The sequence below is a fragment of the Giraffa tippelskirchi genome, chromosome 1 (assembly GCF_054371585.1).
Source record: "Giraffa tippelskirchi isolate mGirTip1 chromosome 1, T2T-mGirTip1v1.2.pri, whole genome shotgun sequence".
NCBI lineage: Eukaryota > Metazoa > Chordata > Mammalia > Artiodactyla > Giraffidae > Giraffa > Giraffa tippelskirchi.
Genome location: NC_137275.1, coordinates 216,871,961 through 216,894,591, shown reverse-complemented (window position 1 = coordinate 216,894,591; position 22,631 = coordinate 216,871,961). Strand labels below are relative to the sequence as shown.

General features: G+C 44.2%; 1 protein-coding gene across 2 annotated transcripts; it reads left to right on the top strand.

Annotated features, from left to right (window-relative positions):
• The first annotated feature begins 755 nt into the window (after window positions 1–755).
• On the top strand, window positions 756–19,808 carry WDR31 (WD repeat domain 31). 2 transcript variants are annotated; one of them, XM_081527754.1, is made up of 11 exons: window positions 756–849; window positions 3,339–3,433; window positions 9,043–9,186; window positions 9,634–9,763; window positions 12,915–12,989; window positions 13,927–14,071; window positions 14,177–14,277; window positions 15,406–15,473; window positions 16,460–16,601; window positions 17,999–18,161; window positions 19,604–19,808. In XM_081527754.1, the coding sequence occupies exons 3-11, from the start codon at window positions 9,071–9,073 to the stop codon at window positions 19,762–19,764; spliced, it is 1,101 nt and encodes a 366-aa protein (XP_081383880.1). In that variant the 5' UTR covers window positions 756–849; window positions 3,339–3,433; window positions 9,043–9,070; the 3' UTR covers window positions 19,765–19,808. The 2 variants fall into 2 exon arrangements, with proteins under 2 accessions (XP_081383880.1, XP_081383869.1); XM_081527743.1 differs by having other exon boundaries at window positions 9,631–9,763.
• Window positions 19,809–22,631: the final 2,823 nt, after the last annotated feature.

Genomic DNA, 22,631 nt, shown 5'->3' with positions numbered 1-22,631 from the left:
ACTTCTGATCCCACAGATACCTAACTTTCAGAAACTGCACGAGTCTTCATTGAAGGCAGTTCTGCTGGGAGATCAGCACTCCAGCAGGCACCTGTTAGGGTGCAAAAGAAATGCTGACTAGGGTCCTTGCCGTTCATTCATTTGTTCATTCATTCAACACACATTCAACAAGCCACTAGCAAATCCTGTGCTCTGTACAATAGAGAGATGAAAAGACTCTAATCTAGAAGAAATTCAACTGCAACTACAAAAACCGTCTTGTAGTTAGTTTCTAGAACCATCTTCCCACTGGATCTCAAGAAGTACTCCAGGGTCTCCTTGCTATGGTGTTGGGCTGTAAAGGTTTGATGAAAGAAAGAAAGGAATAGTGGTATCTGAGACCTGGAGAAATGTACAAGGGAGGGATCTCTGCCTGAGTGGAATCAGGGAAAACTCCTACGAAGTAAAGCAACATCCCTATCTGAATGAATAGTTAAAAAGAAGACATTTATTAAGTGCTTTCTCCGTGGCTATTACAGTGATCCTAGTTTCCTTGTATTATACAGATTCTCTGGCATTGGTGGTCTTGAACACATCAATCCTATTTTCTGGAACCTTGTCCACACACTGTTGCAGTAAGAAGGCGGCGGAGCGCTCTCGGCTCAACCCCCGAAGACGCCAGGCGAGCGGAACCCGGGTTCGGCGGCTGGCGAGGGCGCCCGGAGGGTTTTCGCAGGACTCCAGACCTAGCGACGCGAACTTCGTTGCTAAGGGCCGAGGCGCCGGGAGGCTGCGGAGCCTGGAGGCTGTGGACGCCCTCGGGTTCGGCGTCCTCGTTGGGCCTCAGCTCCCGGCCCGGCCGGCCCGCCGGTGGGTATGGAGCCCGAGGCGGGAGGAAAGGGCGCAGCTGACGGGAGGGGAGCTCTCCGAGCCGAAGCCGCCCGACTGGCCAAAGAGGGGAGGGTGTTCCCGGGGCACGCCTTAGGTTGGGTGGCCTTACATCCAGTCTTGGGTGAACACCCTCCATCCACTCCCACCCACCAGCCTCATCAAAAATAAGCTTTGGCCAAACGCTTAGAAGAGGCGCAGGGCATTTGTGTGATCTGAAAGGAAAAACTGCGCAGAGTTTGTCCCCACAATTTGGGGCAACCTTGGGAGTTGTGACGTAGTGCTGATTCCCTATATGACCTTGGGAAGACTCTCTTATTCTCTGAGACTCTCTTTCCCCTACCTGTACCATTAGAAGGTCATATCATATCGGATCATTTCCTACTTGCTTCTACCTGTGGTTTTGTTTCTGTTTGAGCTTTGGTTTTAGATTCCTTGGTATTCCAGAGTGTAGTTTAGATGAGATTTGGGGAGAAGAAGGGGGATATGAAATCATCATTTACATAAACAGTGGACCAGGAGTCCAGCTGAATTAGTTCCAGTGCCCCAGCTTCACCCCTTTGTGACCTTCGGAAATGACAAAAAAGTGAAAGTGTTAGTCACTCTTTGGGGCCGGGTGGACTGCCGCCCAGGCTCCTCTGTCTGTGGAATTCTCCAGGCAAGAATACTGAAGTGTGTTGCCATTCCCTTCTCCAGGGGATCTTCCTGACCTGGGATCAAACCCGGGTCTTGTGCATTGCAGGCAGATTCTTTACCGTCTGATCCACCAGTCCCAGTTTCTTCAGGGAAAGTGACAGGTGGAAACATGCTGGAGTGTATCAAGGAATGTTGCACTGGAAAGTTAAAAGAGAATTCTCTGAATTATGTGACCATTGAGGGGCTTCCCTGGCAGTTCAGTGGTTAAGGTTTCATGCTTCCACTGCAGGGGGCACAGGTTGGATCTCTGGTGAGGGTACTAAGATCCCACAAGATGCTCGGTGAAGCCAAAGAATAAAATAAGATAAAAGTTAAAAAATAGAGTGACCACTGAGGATCTTAAAGGCCTTTGGAAAGTAGATTGGGGCAGAAATGGGTCCTAGGATTCAGATTTAGGCCTGATTTGACCTGGAACCAACAAAAACATCGAGAACTGTATTGAATTACAGGTTTCCCAAGTCCTCTGTAGCATTTCTAGGCCTGATATGTGGAACCGGCCAGAGTAACTGCTACCTGGAGAATCTGTTATTGGACAGTTTTAAAGAACCCAAATATTGTTGGGGACTTCCCAGGTGGCACTAGTGGTAAAGAACCCGCCTGCCAATGCAGGAGACATAAGAGACCCGTCTTTGATCCCTGGGTCAGAAAGATCCCCTGGAGGAGGAAATGGCAACCCACTCCAGTATTCTTGCCTGGAAAATCCCATGGATAGAGGAGCCTAGCAAGTTGTAGTCCATGGGGTCACAAAGAGTCGGACCCAACCTCGCTACTACCCAAGAACAACAGCAAATTTATTTGGTTGCTCTGGGTCTTAGTTTTGGCTCACAGGATCTTTAGCTGCAGCGTGTGAGATCTGGTTCCCTGACCAGAGATGGAACCCTGGCCCTCTGCATTGGGAGCTCAGAGTCTTAGTCACTGGACCACCAGAGATGTCCCTAAATGCTATTTTTAATCTTCACAGAAGCTGCATGATAGAGTTATTATCCTATTTTACACATAGGAAACTAGGAGAGGTTCAGGAACTTGCCCTAGACCGAACAAAGCAGAACTATAATTCAGACCTAGGCCTCATTTCAAGGCTAATGCACCTAATGAAATATTATTCTGACTATTTTGTGCTGCTCTTAATAATTAGAATAAGCCATGCTGTCAATCAATAATTAGAGTTTATTTGAATTCTTAAAATTGAGTTGTCAAAATGCAGTAAAACTGTTTCTTCTTTGTAGATGTTTATAATGGAAATTCTGGGCTAGAAATTAAGAACTCTACCCAGTTAGAATTTTGAGCAAATGATGTTTCTGCCCATATTCTGCAGATCTTTAAATAAAGAGTTTATATGTGACGATTTTGAGAAACTCTTTCTACTTAAAGTATTATTTTAAAAATTCTTACTTAAAGTATTATTTTAAACAGGAGAATTTGCCTTTCTCACAAAAACAGTAAGTTTGGAAGTAAGCAGTCACTCCTGAAGATTTTTGATGAATGAAAATATTACTATGAGTAAAATAAAAATATCTAATGATGAGTATAAATATATCTTATTTTGCATATTTAAGAATAGTTGTATAATTAACATTATGGTATAGTTTCCCTAATTATGGAAATGTGCAAGTTATAAAATCTTTGAATTTTGCAAAAGATAAATCTTTGTGAGGGGAAATGACACTTAACAATCTCTTTAATTAACAACTTCTTATTTACCTTGTGAATCTCCTTTCAGTGCAAACATATGCTTAGAGAAGAGATTAATCTAATTGCCTTTTCACTAATTACAGAGATTAGGAGGTGGCTGCCTGAACTATTTTCCAAAGGATAATTTTACAAAGCATTGAATACAGCAGCTCACCAAGAAGATCCTACTGATTTGGGCGTAAGTAATTCTCAAGATTTTCTTTTCCTTAGATTGTCCTATGAATATGCTTCAGATAGGAAGTATGGCTCTCGGAAGATACCAGCTAAAAATTCAATCAGTTTTAAGCAGAGCCAATCCATTTATAGCATCAGTGACCTAGATCTGTGGGTGGCATCTGTCCTTAGTTTGATGGCAGTGTTAAAAAATGGGTTAGGTTGGAAGATAGGAAGCCCGGCAACCTCTCTCTAACTACAACAGTACAACATTGCAAGCTTTTTGAAAACTATCCTGGAGTTTTTCCTGGGGTCATATTTGTGGTGACTGAAAAACTAGATTCCCCTCTTGGTGGGTGTCAAGCCAAAAAGACACAAGCAAACCAAAGAGAAGAAGGAAGGATTTAGTACTTGCAGCAAGCTGGGAGAACAGGGATATTTGCCCAAACTGTGTCTCTTGGAACAGCAAAACTGGGGAAGTTTTAAGATAAGAAAGAAGTCGCTCAGTCGTGTCCGACTCTTTGCGACCCCATGGACTGTAGCCTACCAGGCTCCTTGTCTATGGAATTTTCCAGGCATGGAGTGGGTTGCCATGTCCTTCTCTAGAGGATCTTCCCGACCCAGGGATTGAACCCAGGTCTCCCACATTGCAGGCAGACACTTTATTGTCTGTGCCACCAGGGAAGCCTTTAAGATAAGAGTGTATGCATATTTATGAAAGGGCTCGGGTGATGTATGCATATTCATGAGGGGCTTGAGTAGAAGAGAGTTCACCATCGATTTGGGACTCAGGTTGTCAGAGTCACAGCTTTAGTTCATTAAGTCACCAGGGTCTGCAGAGGTCAGCATCATCATTCCTTAAGTACCAGATAGTCTTGTGGTTGAGTGTTTGAGGGGGTTTGGATCCTGCAAAATAGCTCAAGAATGTGCCTCTTGCTATCCTTTACCTTCGAAACAGAACTGGGAGTCCTTTTTTAAAATTTTAAAAATTATCTAGTATTTTGGCTCTGCTGGGGCTTTGTTGCTGCATGGGCTTTCTCTACTTGCGGTGTATGGGATTCTCATGGTAGTAGCTTCTCTCGTTGCGAAGCACAGGCTCTATTGGGCTTCAGTAGTCGTGGCTCCCAGGCTCTAAAGCACAGGCTCAGTAGTTGTGATGCACAGGCTTAGTTGCTCCATGCCATGTAGGATCTTCCTGGACTAAGGATCAAACCTGTGTTTCCTGCATTGACAGGAGAATTCTTTACATCTGACCCTCCAGGGAAGCCCCAGAACTGGGAATTTTTACAATTGATTTATCATCTCCCTGGAGAAGGAAATGGCAACCCACTCCAGTATTCTTGCCTGGAAAATCCCATGGACAGAGGAGTCTGGTAGGCTACAGTCCATGGGGTCGCAAAGAGTCGGACACGACTGAGCGACTTCACTCACTTGGATGTGGTCAAGAGCGAGCCTTCTGGCCAGGCTTAGATCACAACATGTCTAGGCCTATAATGGCTTCTCTTATGTCAAAGAAGTTCCGTCTGGTTCTCTTCCTCTGGGAACCCTCTGCTCTATCTGGCAACAATTGTGCTTGTTACAGAGAACCCTACAGTGTCTGAACTAGAAGAGCTCTTAGGTTTGCTATTTCACAACACATGTGTTTGTCACATTGTGCAAGTCGCTTGAATTACAACAGAGAGGGATATGAGAGCCCCTCTTCTTATGGAGCGTATAGTCTGCTAGGAACCTTGGAATCTGGTGTCCGTGCTTATACGTTAGAGGGGAGGCTGAGGCACAGTGCGGAGGGTCGAGGGGCTCACCGACGCACGACACGGGTGAGATGAGGCAGGCCTGGCACCGGAGCCCAGAGCTCTGGACGCCACTCATCGTGTTCTTTCCGCTGCATTTGCTTCTGTTCCTGTCAGCTTAGAGAACATTCACCACCTAACAGTTGAGAGTTAACGCTTTATTCGGTAGGAATTTTTAGGACTTCATGCTCGGGAGGCGACATCTCAAGAAACCCCAAGAGAACTATTCCAAGGAGGTGAGGAGGTGAGCTCGGATATATAGGAGTTTTGCAATAAAGGGCAGGTAGTCTGAACATCAAAAAATTATTGTTAACTAAAGAAAACCACACACACACACAAGCAAACAAAAACAGAAAACTAGATGCATCAAGTTAGGGAATTTAGCACTTTTCTATGTATGGGAAGATGCAAGAGTCTGGGCTCACTGAAATCATTCCTTTGGTGTGCAGGATACTGGGGCCAGAGTCCTGTGTTTTCATATCCTGAGTTTCCTCAGGACTCACTAGCTCACCATAGTCTGGCTGCGATCCCTGATGATGGTGACATCCTTTGTTTACTGATATGGCAGGAAATAGTCCATTTCTCACTGGTTACCTGTTCTTTTCAGGAGGTCAATTCTGGCAGCTTTCAAATGTAGGCTGAAATTCTGGAAAACTGTGGCGGGTTTTTTGTTGTTTTTTTAAGTGTTTTGTTTTTTTTAATCTATTTTATTGAAGTATAGTTGATTTACAATGTTGTGTTTATTTCTGCTATACAGTAAAGTGATTGTTATACATATATATACACACATTCTTTTTCATATTCCTTTCCGTGATGGTTTATCACAGAATATTGAATATAGTTCCCTGTGCAATACAGCAGGACCTTGTTGTTTATCCATTCTATATATTATAGTTTGCATCTGCTAGTCCCAAACTCCCAGTCCATTCCTCCACCTTGCCCCCTTGGCAACCACAAGTCCATTCTCTATGTCTGTGAGTCTATTTCTGTTTTGTAGGTATGTTCATTTGTGTCATATTTTAGATTCCATGTATAAGTGATAACATATGGTATCACTTCCGCTTTCTGACTTACTTCACTAAGTATGATAATCTCTAGTTGCATTCACACTGCTGCAGATGGCATTATTTCATTCTTTTTTATGGCTGACTAATATTCCATTGTGTATATATGTACTACATCTTCTTTATGCATTCATATGTCAGGGGGCATTTAGGTTGTTTTTATGTCTTGGCTATTATAAATAAATAGTGCTGCCGTGAACATTACGGTACACTTATATTTTCAAATTATAGTTTTCTCCATACATATGCCCAGGAATGGAATTGCGGGATCACATGGCAACTCTTATTTATAATTTTTTGAGGGACCTCCATAGAGTGGAAAACTGGTTTTTTTTAAAGGTAATGATATGGGACTTCCCTGGTGGTCCAATGGTTAAGACTTCCAACTTCCACAGGGAGCCTGGGTTTGATCCCTGGTCTGGGAACTAAGATCCTGCATGGAGAATACTTGGTGAGTTTTAGCTGCTATTTCTCATTATAGACTATTCTTCTTAGAACTAGGTAGGCTCATCATTCCCATTAGAAACTCATCTCCTAGAATTTCTTTAAGCAGAGCCCTGGAAGAGATGGCAACTAGGTACTCCCACTTCTACCCTCTGCCATCTCAGGGGACAGCTAATTGAGTAGCAGACAAACATTAACCAGAATAGTTGAGATTAGGTCCTAGTCATGTACCTTCAGTCCCATCAGACGTCCACACTGGCCACATATTCTGATCTCAACATTAAAACCGAGACATTTTAAAAATATTTACATATTAACTCTTTTAAAAATAATAAACCTTATTGCATGTTCAGTTCAGTTCAGTTGCTCAGTCGTGTTAGACTCTTTGCAACCCCATGAATCGCAGCATGCCAGGCCTCCCTGTCCATCACCAACTCCCAGAGTTTACCCAAACCCATGTCCATTGAGTCGGTGATGCCATCCAACCATCTCATCCTCTGTCATCCCCTTCTCCTCCTGCCCCCAATCCTTCCCAGCATTAGGGTCTTTTCCAATGAGTCAACTCTTCGCATGAGATGGCCAAAGTATTGGAGTTTCAGCTTCAACATCAGTCCTTCCAATGAACAACCAGGTCTGATCTCCTTTAGTATGGACTGGTTGGATCTCCTTGCAGTCCAAGGGACTCTCAAGAGTCTTCTCCAACACCACAGTTCAAAAGCATCAATTCTTTGGCGCTCAGCTTTCTTCACCATCCAACTCTCACATCCATGCATGACCACTGGAAAAACCATAGCCTTGACTAGACGGACCTTTGTTGGCAGAGTAATGTCTCTGCTTTTCAATATGCTGTCTAGGTTGGTCATACCCTTCCTTCCAAGGAGTAAGCGGCAGAATTTCATGGCTGCAGTCACCATCTGCAGCTATTTCAGAACCCAAAAAAATAGTCTGTCACTGTTTCCTCATCTGTTTGCCATGAAGTGATGGGACCGGATGCCATGATCTTAGTTTTCTGAATGTTGAGCTTTAAGCCAACTTTTTCACTCTCCTCTTTCACTTTCATCAAGAGGCTCTTTAGTTCTTCCTTACTTTCTGCCATAAGAGTGGTGTCATCTGCATATCTGAGGTTATTGATATTTTTCCCGGCAATCTTGATTCCAGCTTGTGTTTCTTCCAGCCCAGCGTTTCTCATGATGTACTCTGCAAATAAGTTAAATAAGCAGGGTGACAATATACAGCCTTGACGTACTCCTTTTCCTGTTGTTGCCTGTAAACATAAATAATTTTATGAAAAATAAATATACTTTTGAAAATACACAAAAATGTTTGATTGGAAGAGAGCGGTATTGTTTTACATTTTTGCAAATCTCTTTATTGTTTGGCTTAAACAGAAGACAGTTGGATTCTCATATCTGCTTCTGCATTCAGTCTATTGCAGTATGTTGTTTGCATTGTAGTATAAGAAGAAAGTCAGGACTCACATAGAGACATAGTTGGAAAAAGGATTTCACAGACTCCCTGAAAGGGTCTCAGGAATCCCCAGCAGTCCTGAGATCACACTTTGAGATCTGCTGGTCAGGTCATTACCTGTATTGTCTCACTTAGTGTCACTATCTCCCGCATCTCATTCTTATTACAGAATAACCTCATGACCCTGGAAAGTATTTAATAGCAGTCCCACAAGCTAAGAAGGTTATAGCCTTTTAGAATAACTAAAGCTCTTTTCCAAGAAGCTTACTGGTGTAGATTGTTTTTGGTTTTTTTTTTTGGCCTTCCCTCAAAACTTATGGGATCTCAGTTTCCGACCAGGGATTGAACTTGGGCCACGGCAATGAAAGCGCTGAATCCTAACCAGTGGACCACCAGGGAATTCCCAGTACTTCATTCCTTTTTATGGCTGAATATTCCATTGTATGCATAAACCACATTTTGTTTATTCATCCACTGATGGACACTTGGTTTGTTGTTAGCTTTTGGCTATTGTGAACAGTGCTGCTCTGAACAGACATGTATAGATTTTGGGTTGAACACCTGTTTTCAATTCTTTGGACTATATACCCAGGAGTAGAATTGTTGGATCACATAGTAATTCTATGTTTGACTTACTGGGGAGCGTCTTAATATTTTTAAAATTAGTTTTGTTTTTGTTTATCTGCAAATGCTATATGGAGGGATGGTGTCTTCCCAGGGCCATAAGAGTGAGGCAGGGAAAGGAGGAAAACCAAATGCCTACAGTTAGTCTTTTTTTTTTTTAAAAAAAAAAGGTTTTAGCATAACCATACTACCTATCGTTCTTGTGACTCACAGAGTTAACACTGTGTGTTCTTTTTACCAAACAGGGAACACAACTTCTAGCAGCCACAAGGGATGCTGCTACTCAGGTGCCATCTGAAACGAGCTCTTCCCCAGAAAGTCTCGTGCAGGTTCTGTGCAGTGATGGGGAAACTGCAGAGCAAATTCAAACACAGCACTTACAAATACAGGTACAGCAGTCTGCCCTCGGGTGGGATCCCTAGTTTTGTGCCCCATGACAATTGTCTCCTATAAAATGAGAAGACCCAGAGCCATCGTTGATGCCCCCCTGAACAGTCAGTTTTGTCTGTTTCCTTTTGGATAAGAAACATCTTAGTTGCTAGTGCCTACAGCCCCATGGTGAGGGGCCCCATGGCGATGATTCCCACATTTTTGGGAAGCATCTCTAGAGTAAGCAAAGAATCTGGGTTTCTTCCTTTATCAGATCCCAGTCATTCACTCATTCTGAACATTTACAGAGTTAATAATGCCATTTCTGATGATGCCAGTGTGTCTCTTTTCTCTCCTCCCTTTCTTTCTTTCTCCTCAGCCTGGCCCGTAGTCCACACTCTCTTCCCCTTGCTCCACTGTGCATCCTACACCATGGGGCTCCTCATTGTCCATCCTCTCTTTAGCAGGCCAGATGGATTTATCGAAGAGAGGATTCAAACTAAAGCCTTTCAAGAGTATAGCCCGGCTCACGTGGATACCGTCTCTGTTGTTGCTGCTCTGAACTCAGACCTCTGTGTCTCCGGAGGAAAAGATAAGGTGGGGTTTGCAGTACTTCCCAGGGAACCAGCTTATTGCAGAGAAGGGCAGATGTTTGAAAAGGAAGTGCTGGCTTTGCATTTCTGGCAGCAGAGTTGAATAGTGTAAAAATATGTGCTTTAGAGTTAAAAAGGCTGGGTTTAAATTCCTACTTCACTGCTTCCTGTTACTTTGGGCAAGTCTTTTCATTTTCTTGAGCTTCAGGCTCCCTATCTATTAAATGGGGGTAGTAATGCCAACCACCCAGGATAGTTGTGAGGATTAAGTGGGAAGACCCTCAGCACTCTGCAAGACCACCCACATGCTCTTTATAAATGACAAGTATTACTTGAGCCTATCCATTTTTACACCTGCATGCACACAGGAGTTATTTATCAGCAAAAGGAACATTCTAGTCTCTTTTATGCCTCTCTTTTGCCAAAATATCTACCATACTTTGAGACTGCTGCCATTTTCAGTGTAAATCTGGTTGCTTTATCTCCCTCTATTTGGATCTGTTGTAGCACTCAGACCTAGGCTCTTGCTAGCAGAAATGCTGATTCTTTCATAATAAATAATACCTCTGATTTTCAGTAGCCATTTAGAATCTTCAGATTCCATTTTCATACTGTATTTCACTGATTCTAAGATGCGCATGTTTCCACATTTTAACGCCTCTGAAATCAGGATGCATCTAGAAATTGATAATAACATCATTTAATTGGCAGCATTTTGTTTTAACATCTAGACATATGAAATTATATTTCTATGATCCTCACCTGTAAGGGGTAGATAGTGCAAGGATTAGCCTCTCTGTTTTGCAGGTTATGAAACTGGATTTAACTAGGTCATAGTACTGAACTACAGAGATTGGGCCAGAGAATGCTTTTGAATCCTGTTTAGGGGGAGAAATACAACAAAATACTAAAATATATTCCTGGAAAAAACACGGGAAGAAAATTTTCATAATGATTCTTTCTGGCAGATGGGATTGTGAATGAGATTTTTTGAAATTGAAAAAGTATGGGGACTTCCCTGGTGGTCCAGTGGCTAAGACTCTGTGCTCGTAATACAGGGGACCTAGGTTCAAGCCCTGGTCTGGAAACTAAATCCCATGTGCTGCAACTAAAGATCCTGTGTGCTGCAATGAAGATTGAAGATCGCACATGCCTCAACTAAGACCTGTCACAGCCAAATAAATAGATAAATATTTTTAAAAGAAAGTATGATCTGTTTCATGACAGTGTGAATATACTTTTTATTTTTTTGGCCGTGCCACATAGCATGTGAGATCTTAGTTCCCCAGTTCAGTTCAGTTGCTCAGTCGTGTCTGACTCTTTGCTACCCCATGGACTGCAGCACGCCAGGCCTCCCTGTCCATCACCAACTCCTGGAGTTTGCCCAAACTCATGTCCACTGAATCAGTGATGCCATCCAACCATCTCATCCTCTGTCGTCCCCTTCTCCTCCTGCCCTCAATCTTTCCCAGCATCAGGGTCTTTTCCAATGAGTCAGTTCTTCCCATCAGGTGGCCAAAGTATTGGAGTTTCAGCTTCAACATCAATCCTTCCAATGAATATTTAGGAATGATTTCCTTTAGGATGGACTGATTGGATCTCCTTGCTGTCCAAGAGACTCTCAAGAGCCTTCTCCAACACCACAGTTCAAAAACATCCAGTTCTTAGGTGCTCAGCTTTCTTTATAGTCCAACTCTCACATCCATGCATGACTACTGGAAAAACCATAGCTTTGACTAGATGGACCTGTGTTGGCAAAGTAAGGTCTGCTTTTTAATATGCTGTCTAGGTTGGTCATAACTTTTCTTCCAAGGAGTAAGCGTCAGAATTTCATGGCTGCAGTCACCATCTGCAGTTATTTCAGAACCCAAAAAATAGTCTGTCACTGTTTCCTCATCTGTTTACCATGAAGTGATGGGACCGGATGCCATGATCTTAGTTTTCTGAATGTTGAGCTTTAAGCCAAGTTTTTCACTCTCCTCTTTCACTTTCATCAAGAGGCTCTTCAGTTCCTCTTTGCTTTCTGCCATAAGAGTGGTGTCATCTGCATATCTGAGGTTATTGATATTTCTCCCAGCAATCTTGATTCCAGCTTGTGCTTCATCCAGTCCAGCATTTCTCATGATGTACTCTGCATATAAGATAAATAAGCAGGGTGACAATATACAGCCTTGACATACTCCTTTCCCTATTTGGAACCAGTCTGTCATTCCACGTCCAGTTCTAACTGTTGCTTCTTGGCCTGCATACAGATTTCTCAGGAGGCAGGTCAGGTGGTCTGATATTCCCATCTCTTTAAGAATTTTCCACGGTTTATTGTGATCCACACAGTCAAAGGCTTTGGCATAGTCAATAAAGCAGAAATAGATGTTTTTCTGGAACTCTCTTGTTTTTTCGATGATCCAATGGATGTTGGCAATTTGATCTCTGGTTCCTCTGCCTTTTCTAAATCCAGCTTGAACATCTGGAAGTTCACGGTTCACGTATTGCTGAAGCCTGGCTTGGAGAATTTTGAGCATCCCTTTGCTAGCGTGTGAGATGAGTGCAATTGTGTGGTAGTTTGAGCATTCTTTGGCATTGCCTTTCTTTGGGATTGGAATGAAAACTGACCTTTTCCAGTCCTGTGGCCACTGCTGAGTTTTCCAAATTTGCTGGCATATTGAGTGCAGCACTTTCACAGCATCATCTTTTAAGATTTGAAATAGCCAGGGATCAAACCCATGCCCCCTGCACTGGAAGTGCAGAATCTTAACCCTTGGACCACCAGGGAATTCCTTGAATATACTTTTAACACTACTTAACCATACACCTAAAAATGATTAAGATGGTAAAATTTTTTTTTTTTTAAGTAGGGAAAAAAAATCTAATCCCATGTAGATTTTCCTTCAGCATCTACACCCAGAACCTCAACTTAAACCAGATGCCCCTGGGGAGTGTTACCCCAAACCCGTCATTAAGGCCTAGATGCTTCAGCGGAGTGGCCCAGTGACTCTGGAAGAGACCGAGAGCTCAAACTAGGGGAGCATGAGGCGCGACACTACAATAAAACCTTGGTAGAGAGGGAGAAATTAGGTCGAGAACAAGGTAAAGGCTTGTTGTTTCAGCTAAACAAAAAAAAATCAGTTAAACTAAAATATTCTAATGACTCTCTGCAGACAGTTGTGGCCTATAACTGGAGAACTGGAAATGTGGTGAAAAGGTTCAAAGGACATGAGCGTGAAATCACCAAGGTAATTGTCATATGATTAGCATCACAAGGAAATTTGGAATTGAAGAAAGGAATGCCTGTAGCTCTAGGTAGTAAGAGTGGTTGAATATTTCAGTGTTAAGGAAAAATGCAGAGGTTTCATTGGATGTCACTGTGTGAAGCCCCTCTCACACCAGAGCAACCCATTCACTCAGCTGTTGTTACAGGTATAGGAGACACAGTTTTTGTTTCATCGTTAAGCCCTTCATAGCTTCCCAGGTGGCGCTAACCCACCTGCCAGAGCAGGAGATGTAAGAGACATGGGTCCGATCCCTGGGTTGGGAAGATCCCCTGGAGAAGGGCATGGCAACCCACTCCAGTATTCTTGCCTGAACTATCCCATAGACAGAGGAGCCTGGTGGGCTACAGCCCATAGCATTGCAGAGTTGGACATGACCGGATCGACTTAGCAGGTAGCACAGCACAGGTAGTAAATAAAGAACAGCTGAGATTAACTCCCCCTGCCCTGTCCTAACTTACCAGGGTCATGTATCGAAGCCTTACTAAGTGTTTACTCTAGGTAAGAAAATGACAAACTCTCCATACTGAGGAAACTTTTAGTCTAGTTGGGGAAATTTTTTAAAAGCCAGGAACAGTTAAATAAAAATTAATTTGTTAAAGAGCATTACAGAGTAGACTGAGATTCCAGCAAAAATGATAGAGAATGTCAGATTATATAACTCCCCTCTCTGAAGTCCACCTAAATGAACCAAAAATTCAGAAGCAAACTCCATCATAATGAGACTAAGTATTGGCAACAGTCACATAGCACAGACTCTATTTACCTGCCGGCTACAGTGCATTTTGAACCAGACTGAGAGCGAACAGCAGGCTCTAGCACTTTTATCTCCAGGCTTTTTCCATTTTTAACGTCTAAACAAGCACACTAGAGCTTTTATTTATTTATTTATTTTGAGCAGATAGCGTGTATTTACAAATCAAGCCAGTTCTTCAGCGCCTCTCGCGATAAGATGGTCATGATGTGGGACTTGCAGAACTCCTCACAACCAAGGCAGCAGTTCTCTGGCCACACCATGGTGGTCACTGGACTGACCGTGAGTCCAGGTGAAGTAAAGCCAATGTCTTCCCAACACCAGCACTGTGGTACTTTCTGAAAAGTCCTCTCCCAAGTCCGTCTCATGGACCATCTTCTTGCCGTTGTTCCCTAAGATTCATCACAACTGTGTACCGGCTCCCGTGACAACACCCTGCTCTTGTGGGATGTGGGGACTGGACAGTGTGCAGAGAGAGCTTCAGTCTCTAGGAACCTGGTACGAACTCAAACTTGGTCCAAAGCAGGGCAATGAAGGGAGCCTGGGGTGAGAAAGAGCCTAGGAGAGAGACTTGGCGACCCAATGACCAGGCCTTAGAGTCTTGGCTCCTAATTACTGCTCACCCCTAACTAAGGTCTTCTGCTCCAGAGAACAACTCCACTAGTTTATATTGGAGTTTTAAATGGTGTCCTCACTTATGCCTTCAAAACATAGTTATTCCATATCTTCTGTGGGCCAGGCTCTATGCTAGAAGCAGGGTTAGTGGCCCACGGCTTGGTTCCTGGCCTCCAGAAGCTCACAGTTTATGCTTATCATGTGTTCAGTATATGTAACATTATGCAGAGAAGTAACCATGACCTTTTGCTATTTGTATAATTTGATCTGCTTATGAAGACCAGTGTTTTCCGGTAGCAGACTGATAAGTCAACTCCACTGCCTATGAGGTTAGTCATACCTGAGTTTAAAGCATGGATACATCACTTTTTAGCTGTATTAACCCAAGAAAGTTACTAGAAGTCTTGGTGTCTTCATTTATAAAATGTGGAGAATTATATCACCTGACATGGCAGTGTCCTTCAGTGCTTGTCAGATATTAGTCGTGATCTTTTCGAGTTTTGAAGACAGCTGCCAGTGGCAAGATGTGCTTGCCCTATGCCCTCCGTATTTGTGCAGGATGCTGGAAGAAATGAAAACCGTGTTACCTCGAGTTGTTTTGAAAACTGTTTCACGCTTATCCAGCAGGGGGCTACAGGGATAAAGGGAAACAAGGACACTCTTCCTGAACCCGAGGAGGCCTCAAGTTAGGGTTTCACTGGTCCCACTTGAAAGCAGAGGCTGCTCTCCTTAGCTGCCACTCGGCCAGCCGTGTTTGGGTTTCAGACACTGTAAGACTGCTGCATGCATTTCAGGGCTCACGCCTGGTCCATTGCTGCTGATAACCTAGAAGCTGCAAGTCGAGCATGACCGGTGGGCCTCTGCACCACATAAAATCCCTCTTAAGTCAGATGTGCTAGGCTCAGCATCCTTGAGAAGTGATGACAGAGATGCTATTTAGTGACATTTACAGAAATTACAGTGGAGGAATGACATGGTGTGGAGAAGTTTTGCAACTTTTGTTTTTTCCAGGTCACTCACTTGTGCTGGGTCCCCCAGGAACCTTACATACTCCAGACCTCCGAGGATAAAACCATCAGGTGGGCTTACTGCGCAGCAGTGAAGGTGTTTCTGGTGAAGGTCTGTGGTTCCCGTGCCCACTTGAGTCTGTTCCTACTCTGCTTCTCCGCATTGCTGTGCCTTTCCCAGGGCCTCCACTCCTCTGCCCTTTGCCAGTGCTGGTGTCTGATCTGGCCCCACGGATCACGTGGATAGAGGCTGAGTGGCAGGAAGCCGGCTTGTTCCGGCTGGTTTTTAGAAGCAGCTGATTCTGCCAGCCCTGACTGTGGGAACGTGTTCAGATTAACCTCAGGGTCAGTCGCTTGCTTGTCCCACCCCTTCAAGTGGCCCTTACTGGGCTCCAGGTGTCCCCAGTCACCCAGCCCTCAGAATCACCGTCAGGGAAGTCAAATGAAGTGAATCCTTCTTAGACTAGAAAGCATGACCAGAAACACTGGATCTCAAGAGATTCTTCTTAGAAAATGGTAGGAAGATTGTAAAGTAATTAGCCCCCAACTAAAATAAATAAATTTATTTAAAAAAAAAAAGAAAGAAAGAAAATGGTAGGAAGAAGATAACGAAGTAAAATTGAGACAAGAGGTAAAACAAAACGGTCCCCAATTGACCCCATGGGTCAGTTGCCCAAGGCCTATAAATCTTTTGTGTCTGACTCTGGAATGATGCCTGCTTCTCTCCATCATGATATGTATCTTTAAAAATTTTTGTTAAATCACAGGCACAGAATTATTCTCTCTCGTCTGTTGAAAGTAGTACCCCAAAGGACCAAATGAACAAATTAACTTGAACAATTAAGATGCTTGGTCTAAATTCCTATTAATTAGATCTCAAAATAGAAAGAACTCAGATGTCATTCAGTTTGGTTATTTCCTGACAGCTTTAGCGTCTCTGAGATTGATCTGGTTCATGTTGCTGTTTTTAGGTAAATCACAGCGTTCTGACAGAGGCAATTTCAGGTGCATTTCAGCACATTTACTGCAAACTCATTCCCTGCCGTAATTTCTTTCAGACTGTGGGACAGTCGGGGGCTGCAGGTAGCTCATACATTTTCCGCCAAGCAGCACATCCAGACGTACTGTGAGGTCAGTGAGGATGGACACAAATGTGTCTCCTGCAGCAGCGGCTTTGGAGGGGAAGGCTGTGAAGCCACGGTGAGAGACTGCGGGGTCCGGGTGTTTGAGAAATGACTTCCTCTGGCCTCCTCCCTGTCCTGGGCTACACAGGCAGGCTCTACTAAAGTCTCAGGCCTATTCCAAGTGCATACTGTATGTGATCCTTTGCATTCTGGATGCTTCTTTCAAGAAAGCTCCATTGTCTAAGCTCTCTGCATTGGTCATAGAAAAGAGAAATGTGATGGGAGTCAAGATAGGAAGGCGTTAAACACAGAACCACCTGCTAATGTCCCTGATCCCAGTAGAGTTTAGAAAGGGGATGAACTGTTTGAAGCATCAAGTGTGTTCCCATTGCGCATGTGGTCACAGTAAAGGAATTCAAGTTCTTTGGGAAGTTTGGGGCTCTAGTGTTGGTCAAGGGCCCACCCCATCCTGAACCCATATACCTTTCCTTGCAGTTAATTTCAGGATAGATTGCCTTGGCTCCTCCAGAGTACCTTGGATTTCTCACTGTAAAATATTAGTTAAAAGGTTTATCTAGTATCCAAATAGGACAACTACAACTCCCATTTTATTGGACATTATGTGCAAGGCACTTGGCTGAGCACATCATGTGCGTTATCTCATTTAATCCTTAAGACAATCTCGCTAGTTTGGTATTATTATAGTTCCCATTTTACAGATGAGGAAATAGAGGCATGACAAGTTGAAATCTCTTGTATAAGACCACACTTCTCATAAGTGGTAGGTTGAGGTGTTGAGTCCCAGGCTTCTGATGTAGCATTTCTTCTCCAAGCTAAGCATTTGTATTTCCAGCTCCTACAATTGTTCCTTGGACAGCGACTCAGTGTCCAGAGATTTCATTATTTTTTGGACACAATTCCATGTGGTCCTGTCTTTGAACATTATTCTCTAGGTGTAGTCTGATTAGTATCAACAGGAGTGGGCTGACAGAACTGTCATCTCCCTTGTTATAGAATCTAGTCTTCCTATACCAAGAGTCAGTGTCTTGGTATTAAATCAAAAGGTCTGCACCTGTATATACTTATGAGAAGGTGTTCCTAACTGTGGGGTCCCCATGGGACCCACAGATGCCAAGAGCAAGAGGCTGATATAAGGCTGCTCTTGAGCTGTCGTAGAAAATAGGCCAACCCCCTTCTGTCCCACCGTGCCACAGGACTTGGAGCTTTCACTAACCATGATGATAATGAAGAAGGCAACAACCCCTGGCACATCTTTAACCTGGCTTGTTTGAGACATAGTCGCTGCCTGACTGGATGGATGGATGGGAGGGATGAAGATAAGGGTGTCTGTGTGAGGAGGTGGGTTGAGGGAGAAGGTGCATCATGCGAGGCTGGGGAGAGGATGCTAGAGAATGAAGCATGTCTGAAGCTGGGAAGTATGTATGCAAGCCAGCCCCTGTCATTACTTTGCAGCTGTGGGACCTAAGGCAGACACGGAGCAGGATCTGTGAGTACAGGGGGCACTTCCAGACCGTTGCATCCTGTATCTTTCTACCCAGAGCTTTAGCCTCGATGCCTGCAATTGCTACCTCATCACATGACTGCAAGGTGAAGATCTGGAATCAAGACACTGGAGGTAAGGAGCCTGCCTCTGGTGCTTCTCAAAGATACATAGTCCTACAGGTTTCTTTAAAACTCGTTCTTCCATTGCTCAGCATATACAAAGTCACCCATGTCCTGCCACTGTCCACTCCCATAGTGGTTAAGAGATGACATCAAGAGACCAGACTTCCTGTCCAACCTCTGGCTAGAAGCTGTCACCACGTAACCCCTGGTATCATGTTGTACAGATGCCTTCCTAAAAGCTCAAATGTATTTGGTTCTTTCATTCTTTCTACCTGAAGTTCCTCATCATGTTTTAACTTGTGATGCTCAAAATGTCTGGAAAAGAGAATAAGAATTGCCACTTTAAAAATCCTTTTCAAGGGCTAAAATGAGAGCCTCAGTTTGGTGGGGGTGAGGTATGGGGTAAGGATAGTCTCAGAAAGACTGCCCTCTCTTGACTCTGCAGCTAAGGTTTGGGATCGTAGAAAGGTCGTGCAAAGCACCAGAGAAAGACATGCTTTAGGGAACAAGCTCCTGTCAGTTTCCTCCGTGTGGTGCTGTGCTGGAGCCAGCTTCTGCTCGCTGATGGTTAAATATGCAGCAGTATCTAATATGGTCATGGCAAGAGTATTTACCTCATGGAAATTGACAAATGCTGTGAATGAAGGGTTTTTTTTTTTTCTTTTCAAAAAGCCAGTTTACCAGCACCCCACTGCCTCCATACTATTCTGTCCTAGACACTGGCCTCTGGCAGACACAGGGCTAGCATTCATTTAGAGACCCTCAGCCAAATCCCTTCAACAGTCATCTCCCAGAAACTCAGCTCCCAGCAGGAGAGGATAGGGTCGCCCCCGTCAGACGTGTGGGGTCACGTCTAGCGGCTCACAAGCCAGACTTCCACAGTGAGTGCAGTCAGGTACCCTGACCTGGGCTTGTGGGAGGAGCAGCTGTTCTAGATTCAGGGATCAAAACTCAAGACCAGGGAGGAGCTGGTGTGAAAGCATTGCTCTGCCCGCCAGGTGCGCACTCGTGCTCTTAGAAGAGCGGCCTGCAGGACGCTGACAGAGGAGAGTGGGTCAGCCGGCAGCCCCAGACCGCCCTGCAGGTCCCCTGTCAGCCTTTGTCCTGAAAGGACAAAGTGAGACCCCGGGGCACGCGGCTGCAGATCGTATCCTTATCTTTTGCCCTGAGCTTTGTTCTCTGGGCAGGCGCCCGAGGGCAGCGTTTTAACATGGCCTGGCAGTGAGGTCCCAGTTGTCCAGTGTACTTCCAGGTGGAATACGTCCTGTGCTGAAGATCTGGGGTTGACTTCCCCACTGGTGAATGCTCCTCTGAGGCACCGGGTGCTTCTCTTACCTGGGTTAGATGCATATACATAGCACGTGCTTTATTTCTGTAGGTTTCTTACAAAGACGCTGCCTTTCATGATATGGCATCCTTGGTCTAACGTGCTGGTTCCCCCTTCGTCCCCAGCCTGCCTTTTCACCTTGTCTCTGGATGGATCAGGACCTTTGACTTCCCTGGCGGTGGCCGACACCATCTCCTTATTGTGTGCGAGTTTCAGCAGAGGAATTCACTTACTCAGGGTGGACCACAGCCAAGGGCTGGAACTGCGGGAAGTGGCAGCATTCTGAGGCCAAGAGACCTTCACTGGACAAAAGCAAACTGTGGCCCCTTCTTTCTCAGTGTGACTTTGTGTTTTTTCATGTTCTCTTGAGGGGAGGGCGATGTGGAGCTGATGTTCTTTGCTTAGGTTCCCTTGGAAGATATGTCAGTGTTAGAAGTCAATTTAAGTCACAGTCAGGTGCAGAGATTAGAAATATGGACTCAAATATGGTTCTCAATCAAAATTAAATCCAAGTACAGTTTTTAGTGAGCTTGGAGACTACTCTTTAAGAAAAATGAGTTTATGGGCCTCTCGCCTTTTGAGATGGCCCACACTCTTTGTGGAGTGTTTCTCCCAAGGCCATCTTACCTTCTGAGGTGGACTGCATTCTGTTCATGGAATGTGTATCTCTCTTTAAAAAAAAAGTTTATAGCTCAGAATGATGACCTGTGGGTGTAAGAGTGATACGCCTCCATCTGTGAGAGTCAGAACACAGGTCTGAGTCTACTGAACTGAACTTTTCCTTGTCTCCACAAAAGAAAAAAGTGTAGCAGATAGAGAAACTGTTTTGGTTGCCTCACAGTTATCTAGATGGGAAAGGTTAGTGCAGCTCCATGGAAGAAATGGATTGCAGACATGAGATTAAGCTCTAATCACAGCCCCTTCCCAATGTGAAGAATCAAAGTTAGGGCCAGGAAGCAACAGCCGCCAGGGCAAGCGCTACATGATCAGGGGACCTGAGATGCCAGGCAAAGAAGCTGACAACCACAGTGCCTCATCCGGAGTTAGATGGATTATCAAACCCATTCCATGGATAAGGGAATGGAGAGATTAAGGCGAAGAAGAATTTCATCTGTGTATTTTAATATTTTTACTTAGTTTTATATAACCCTTCCTGGGACATGGCCAGAGCGAGGCAAAGGGAATGTCTGCAATGACAATGGAACACATAGAAAGAAGTAGAAAGATGGACTCAACTGCGCCAGCCACCGTGCCCCGCTCGGTGAAGAGGAGCAGGGTGCTCCCATCCGTCTGGGTGGTCCCCAGGAGATCGGTCTGAGCCTGGTGCTCACAAGCCTGCTTCCTCCAGGGAAAGTAGACTCACTCCTGCCTCCAGGCAAGCCCACACATAAGGCAGCTGAGGCCAGGAAAGTCCCTTTCTGATGAGTCCCAAAGAGTCCTCTCTGGCCCCTGCCTGTCCCCGATACCAGTGGCTGACAGCCGTCTTCCATGTCCGCCTCTTGCTCCTCTTTGGGGCCAGCTCCCAAATGCTGTCTCCAGCCACTGGAGAGGAGCATCTTAAGCTGATGCAAACCATCAGACCCGAGTTGGACTCTCCATTTCCCCATTCAGCTGGATGATCTTGGGAAAGTTATAAAGCCTCAGTTTCCTCACTTAGAAGATGGAGCTCATAATCCTACTTTGCTCACAGGGCTATTTTGAGAATTGGACAATGTTAAATGCCAAGCAAGCTGTTGGATGCTTACAGATGGCAGCCCCAGCTCCTCACTACCCTCTCTGCCCAGACTAAATGCTGTCCTTTCCATGTGACACATTCACCACTCCTTTACCCATTCTCTTTAGATTGTGATTTCTAACCCTTCAGTCATTGTTCAGCTTCCCTGTGGTCCCTTAAGTTACAGATCTTTGATCCCTAGAAGGACAGAGTGGGTGGTGAGAGAGGAAGCTGCCTCACTGAGCACCAGCAGCACACATATTCCCACTGTGGTTCTGCTAGTCCCCTATCACAGATAAGAAAACTGAGGCCTGGGGACATGCAGTCCTTTGCCTGAGGTTACACACATGGGGAGGAAGAGGAGGAGCCCTTTGCCTCACCCCTTAACCTCTGCATGATGTCACAAAGTCCATTTTAGAAATTCTTAGACCATGACATTGTTTGTATCTTTTCTAGACCAGTTATCAACTTTTTGGCTCCAAGGAGATCCTCCTGACAAGGGGCCTGGGAATAGTAGACAGGTGTCTCAGGGAAAGTCCTAGCAAGTCTTAAACTATTAGTGCTACAACTGAGCCTTTCTTTCTAGGAAGAAGACAGAGAATCTAAGGGAGTGGGTTGGGAAGGGGTCCCAGGGAACATGAATTAGAGGGAATGTGTGTGAGAAAATTAAAAGGCTCTGACAAGCCCAGTTCTATTACCAATTAAATCATTTCCCTACACTCTACACCTGCTTGATGTAAGAATTCCTTATCTGTGCATTTTAGGTAGAAAATAGATTCATAAATGCAGATATTTTTACAGGATTTTTCAGTCTTATATGCCCTAACGCATTCATTTGTTCATTGAACATCTCATTTTAGAGGGTATTCCTCTAAAATCATATAAGGGAACCTTCCAAAGACAGTTGACTTTTTTTTCTTTTTTGGCCATACCACACACGTGGCATTCGGGATCTTAGTTCCCTCACCAGGGATCAAACCCATGTCCCCTGCAGTTGAACTGTGGAGTCTTAACCACTGGACTGCCAGAAAAGCCCAGCTTTTTTATATGAAAGTATTTAAGCCCTTGGAATCTGACCAATTATATTGTGAAATTTTTTTAAAATTCATATATTTACTTATATAAGTTGAAAATATTTATATATTAATATTTAAGGGAAATGCATAGTGATTATTAATGACCTTCTTTTAAAAATATTTATTTGTTTTTTTTTTTTGGTGGCTTAAACTACCTTATGAGGACCTTTATTTTTTCTAAATGATTAAAAGTAACCTGGAAAAGGGTGTTTTCTTTAAAATAGCTACCTGCAAGTATTGTGATGCAGTGAACATCATTGGTAGCCCCATAGTATCAGACAAGTCCCCATTGTCACTGACTTCCTGAACAATGATTATTAAAGAAGGTTCCTGAAGAATTCTGAGTTTACATTCACGGAAACA

Coding starts and splice junctions, on each gene's coding strand:
- WDR31 (XM_081527743.1), top strand. CDS start 9,071: ATGCTGCTACTCAGGTGCCATCTGAAACGAGCTCTTCCCCAGAAAGTC. Junction 12,990..13,926: donor ATGAGCGTGAAATCACCAAG/GTAATTGTCATA, acceptor TATTTTGAGCAG/ATAGCGTGTATTTACAAATC. Junction 14,072..14,176: donor TGGACTGACCGTGAGTCCAG/GTGAAGTAAAGC, acceptor TTGTTCCCTAAG/ATTCATCACAACTGTGTACC.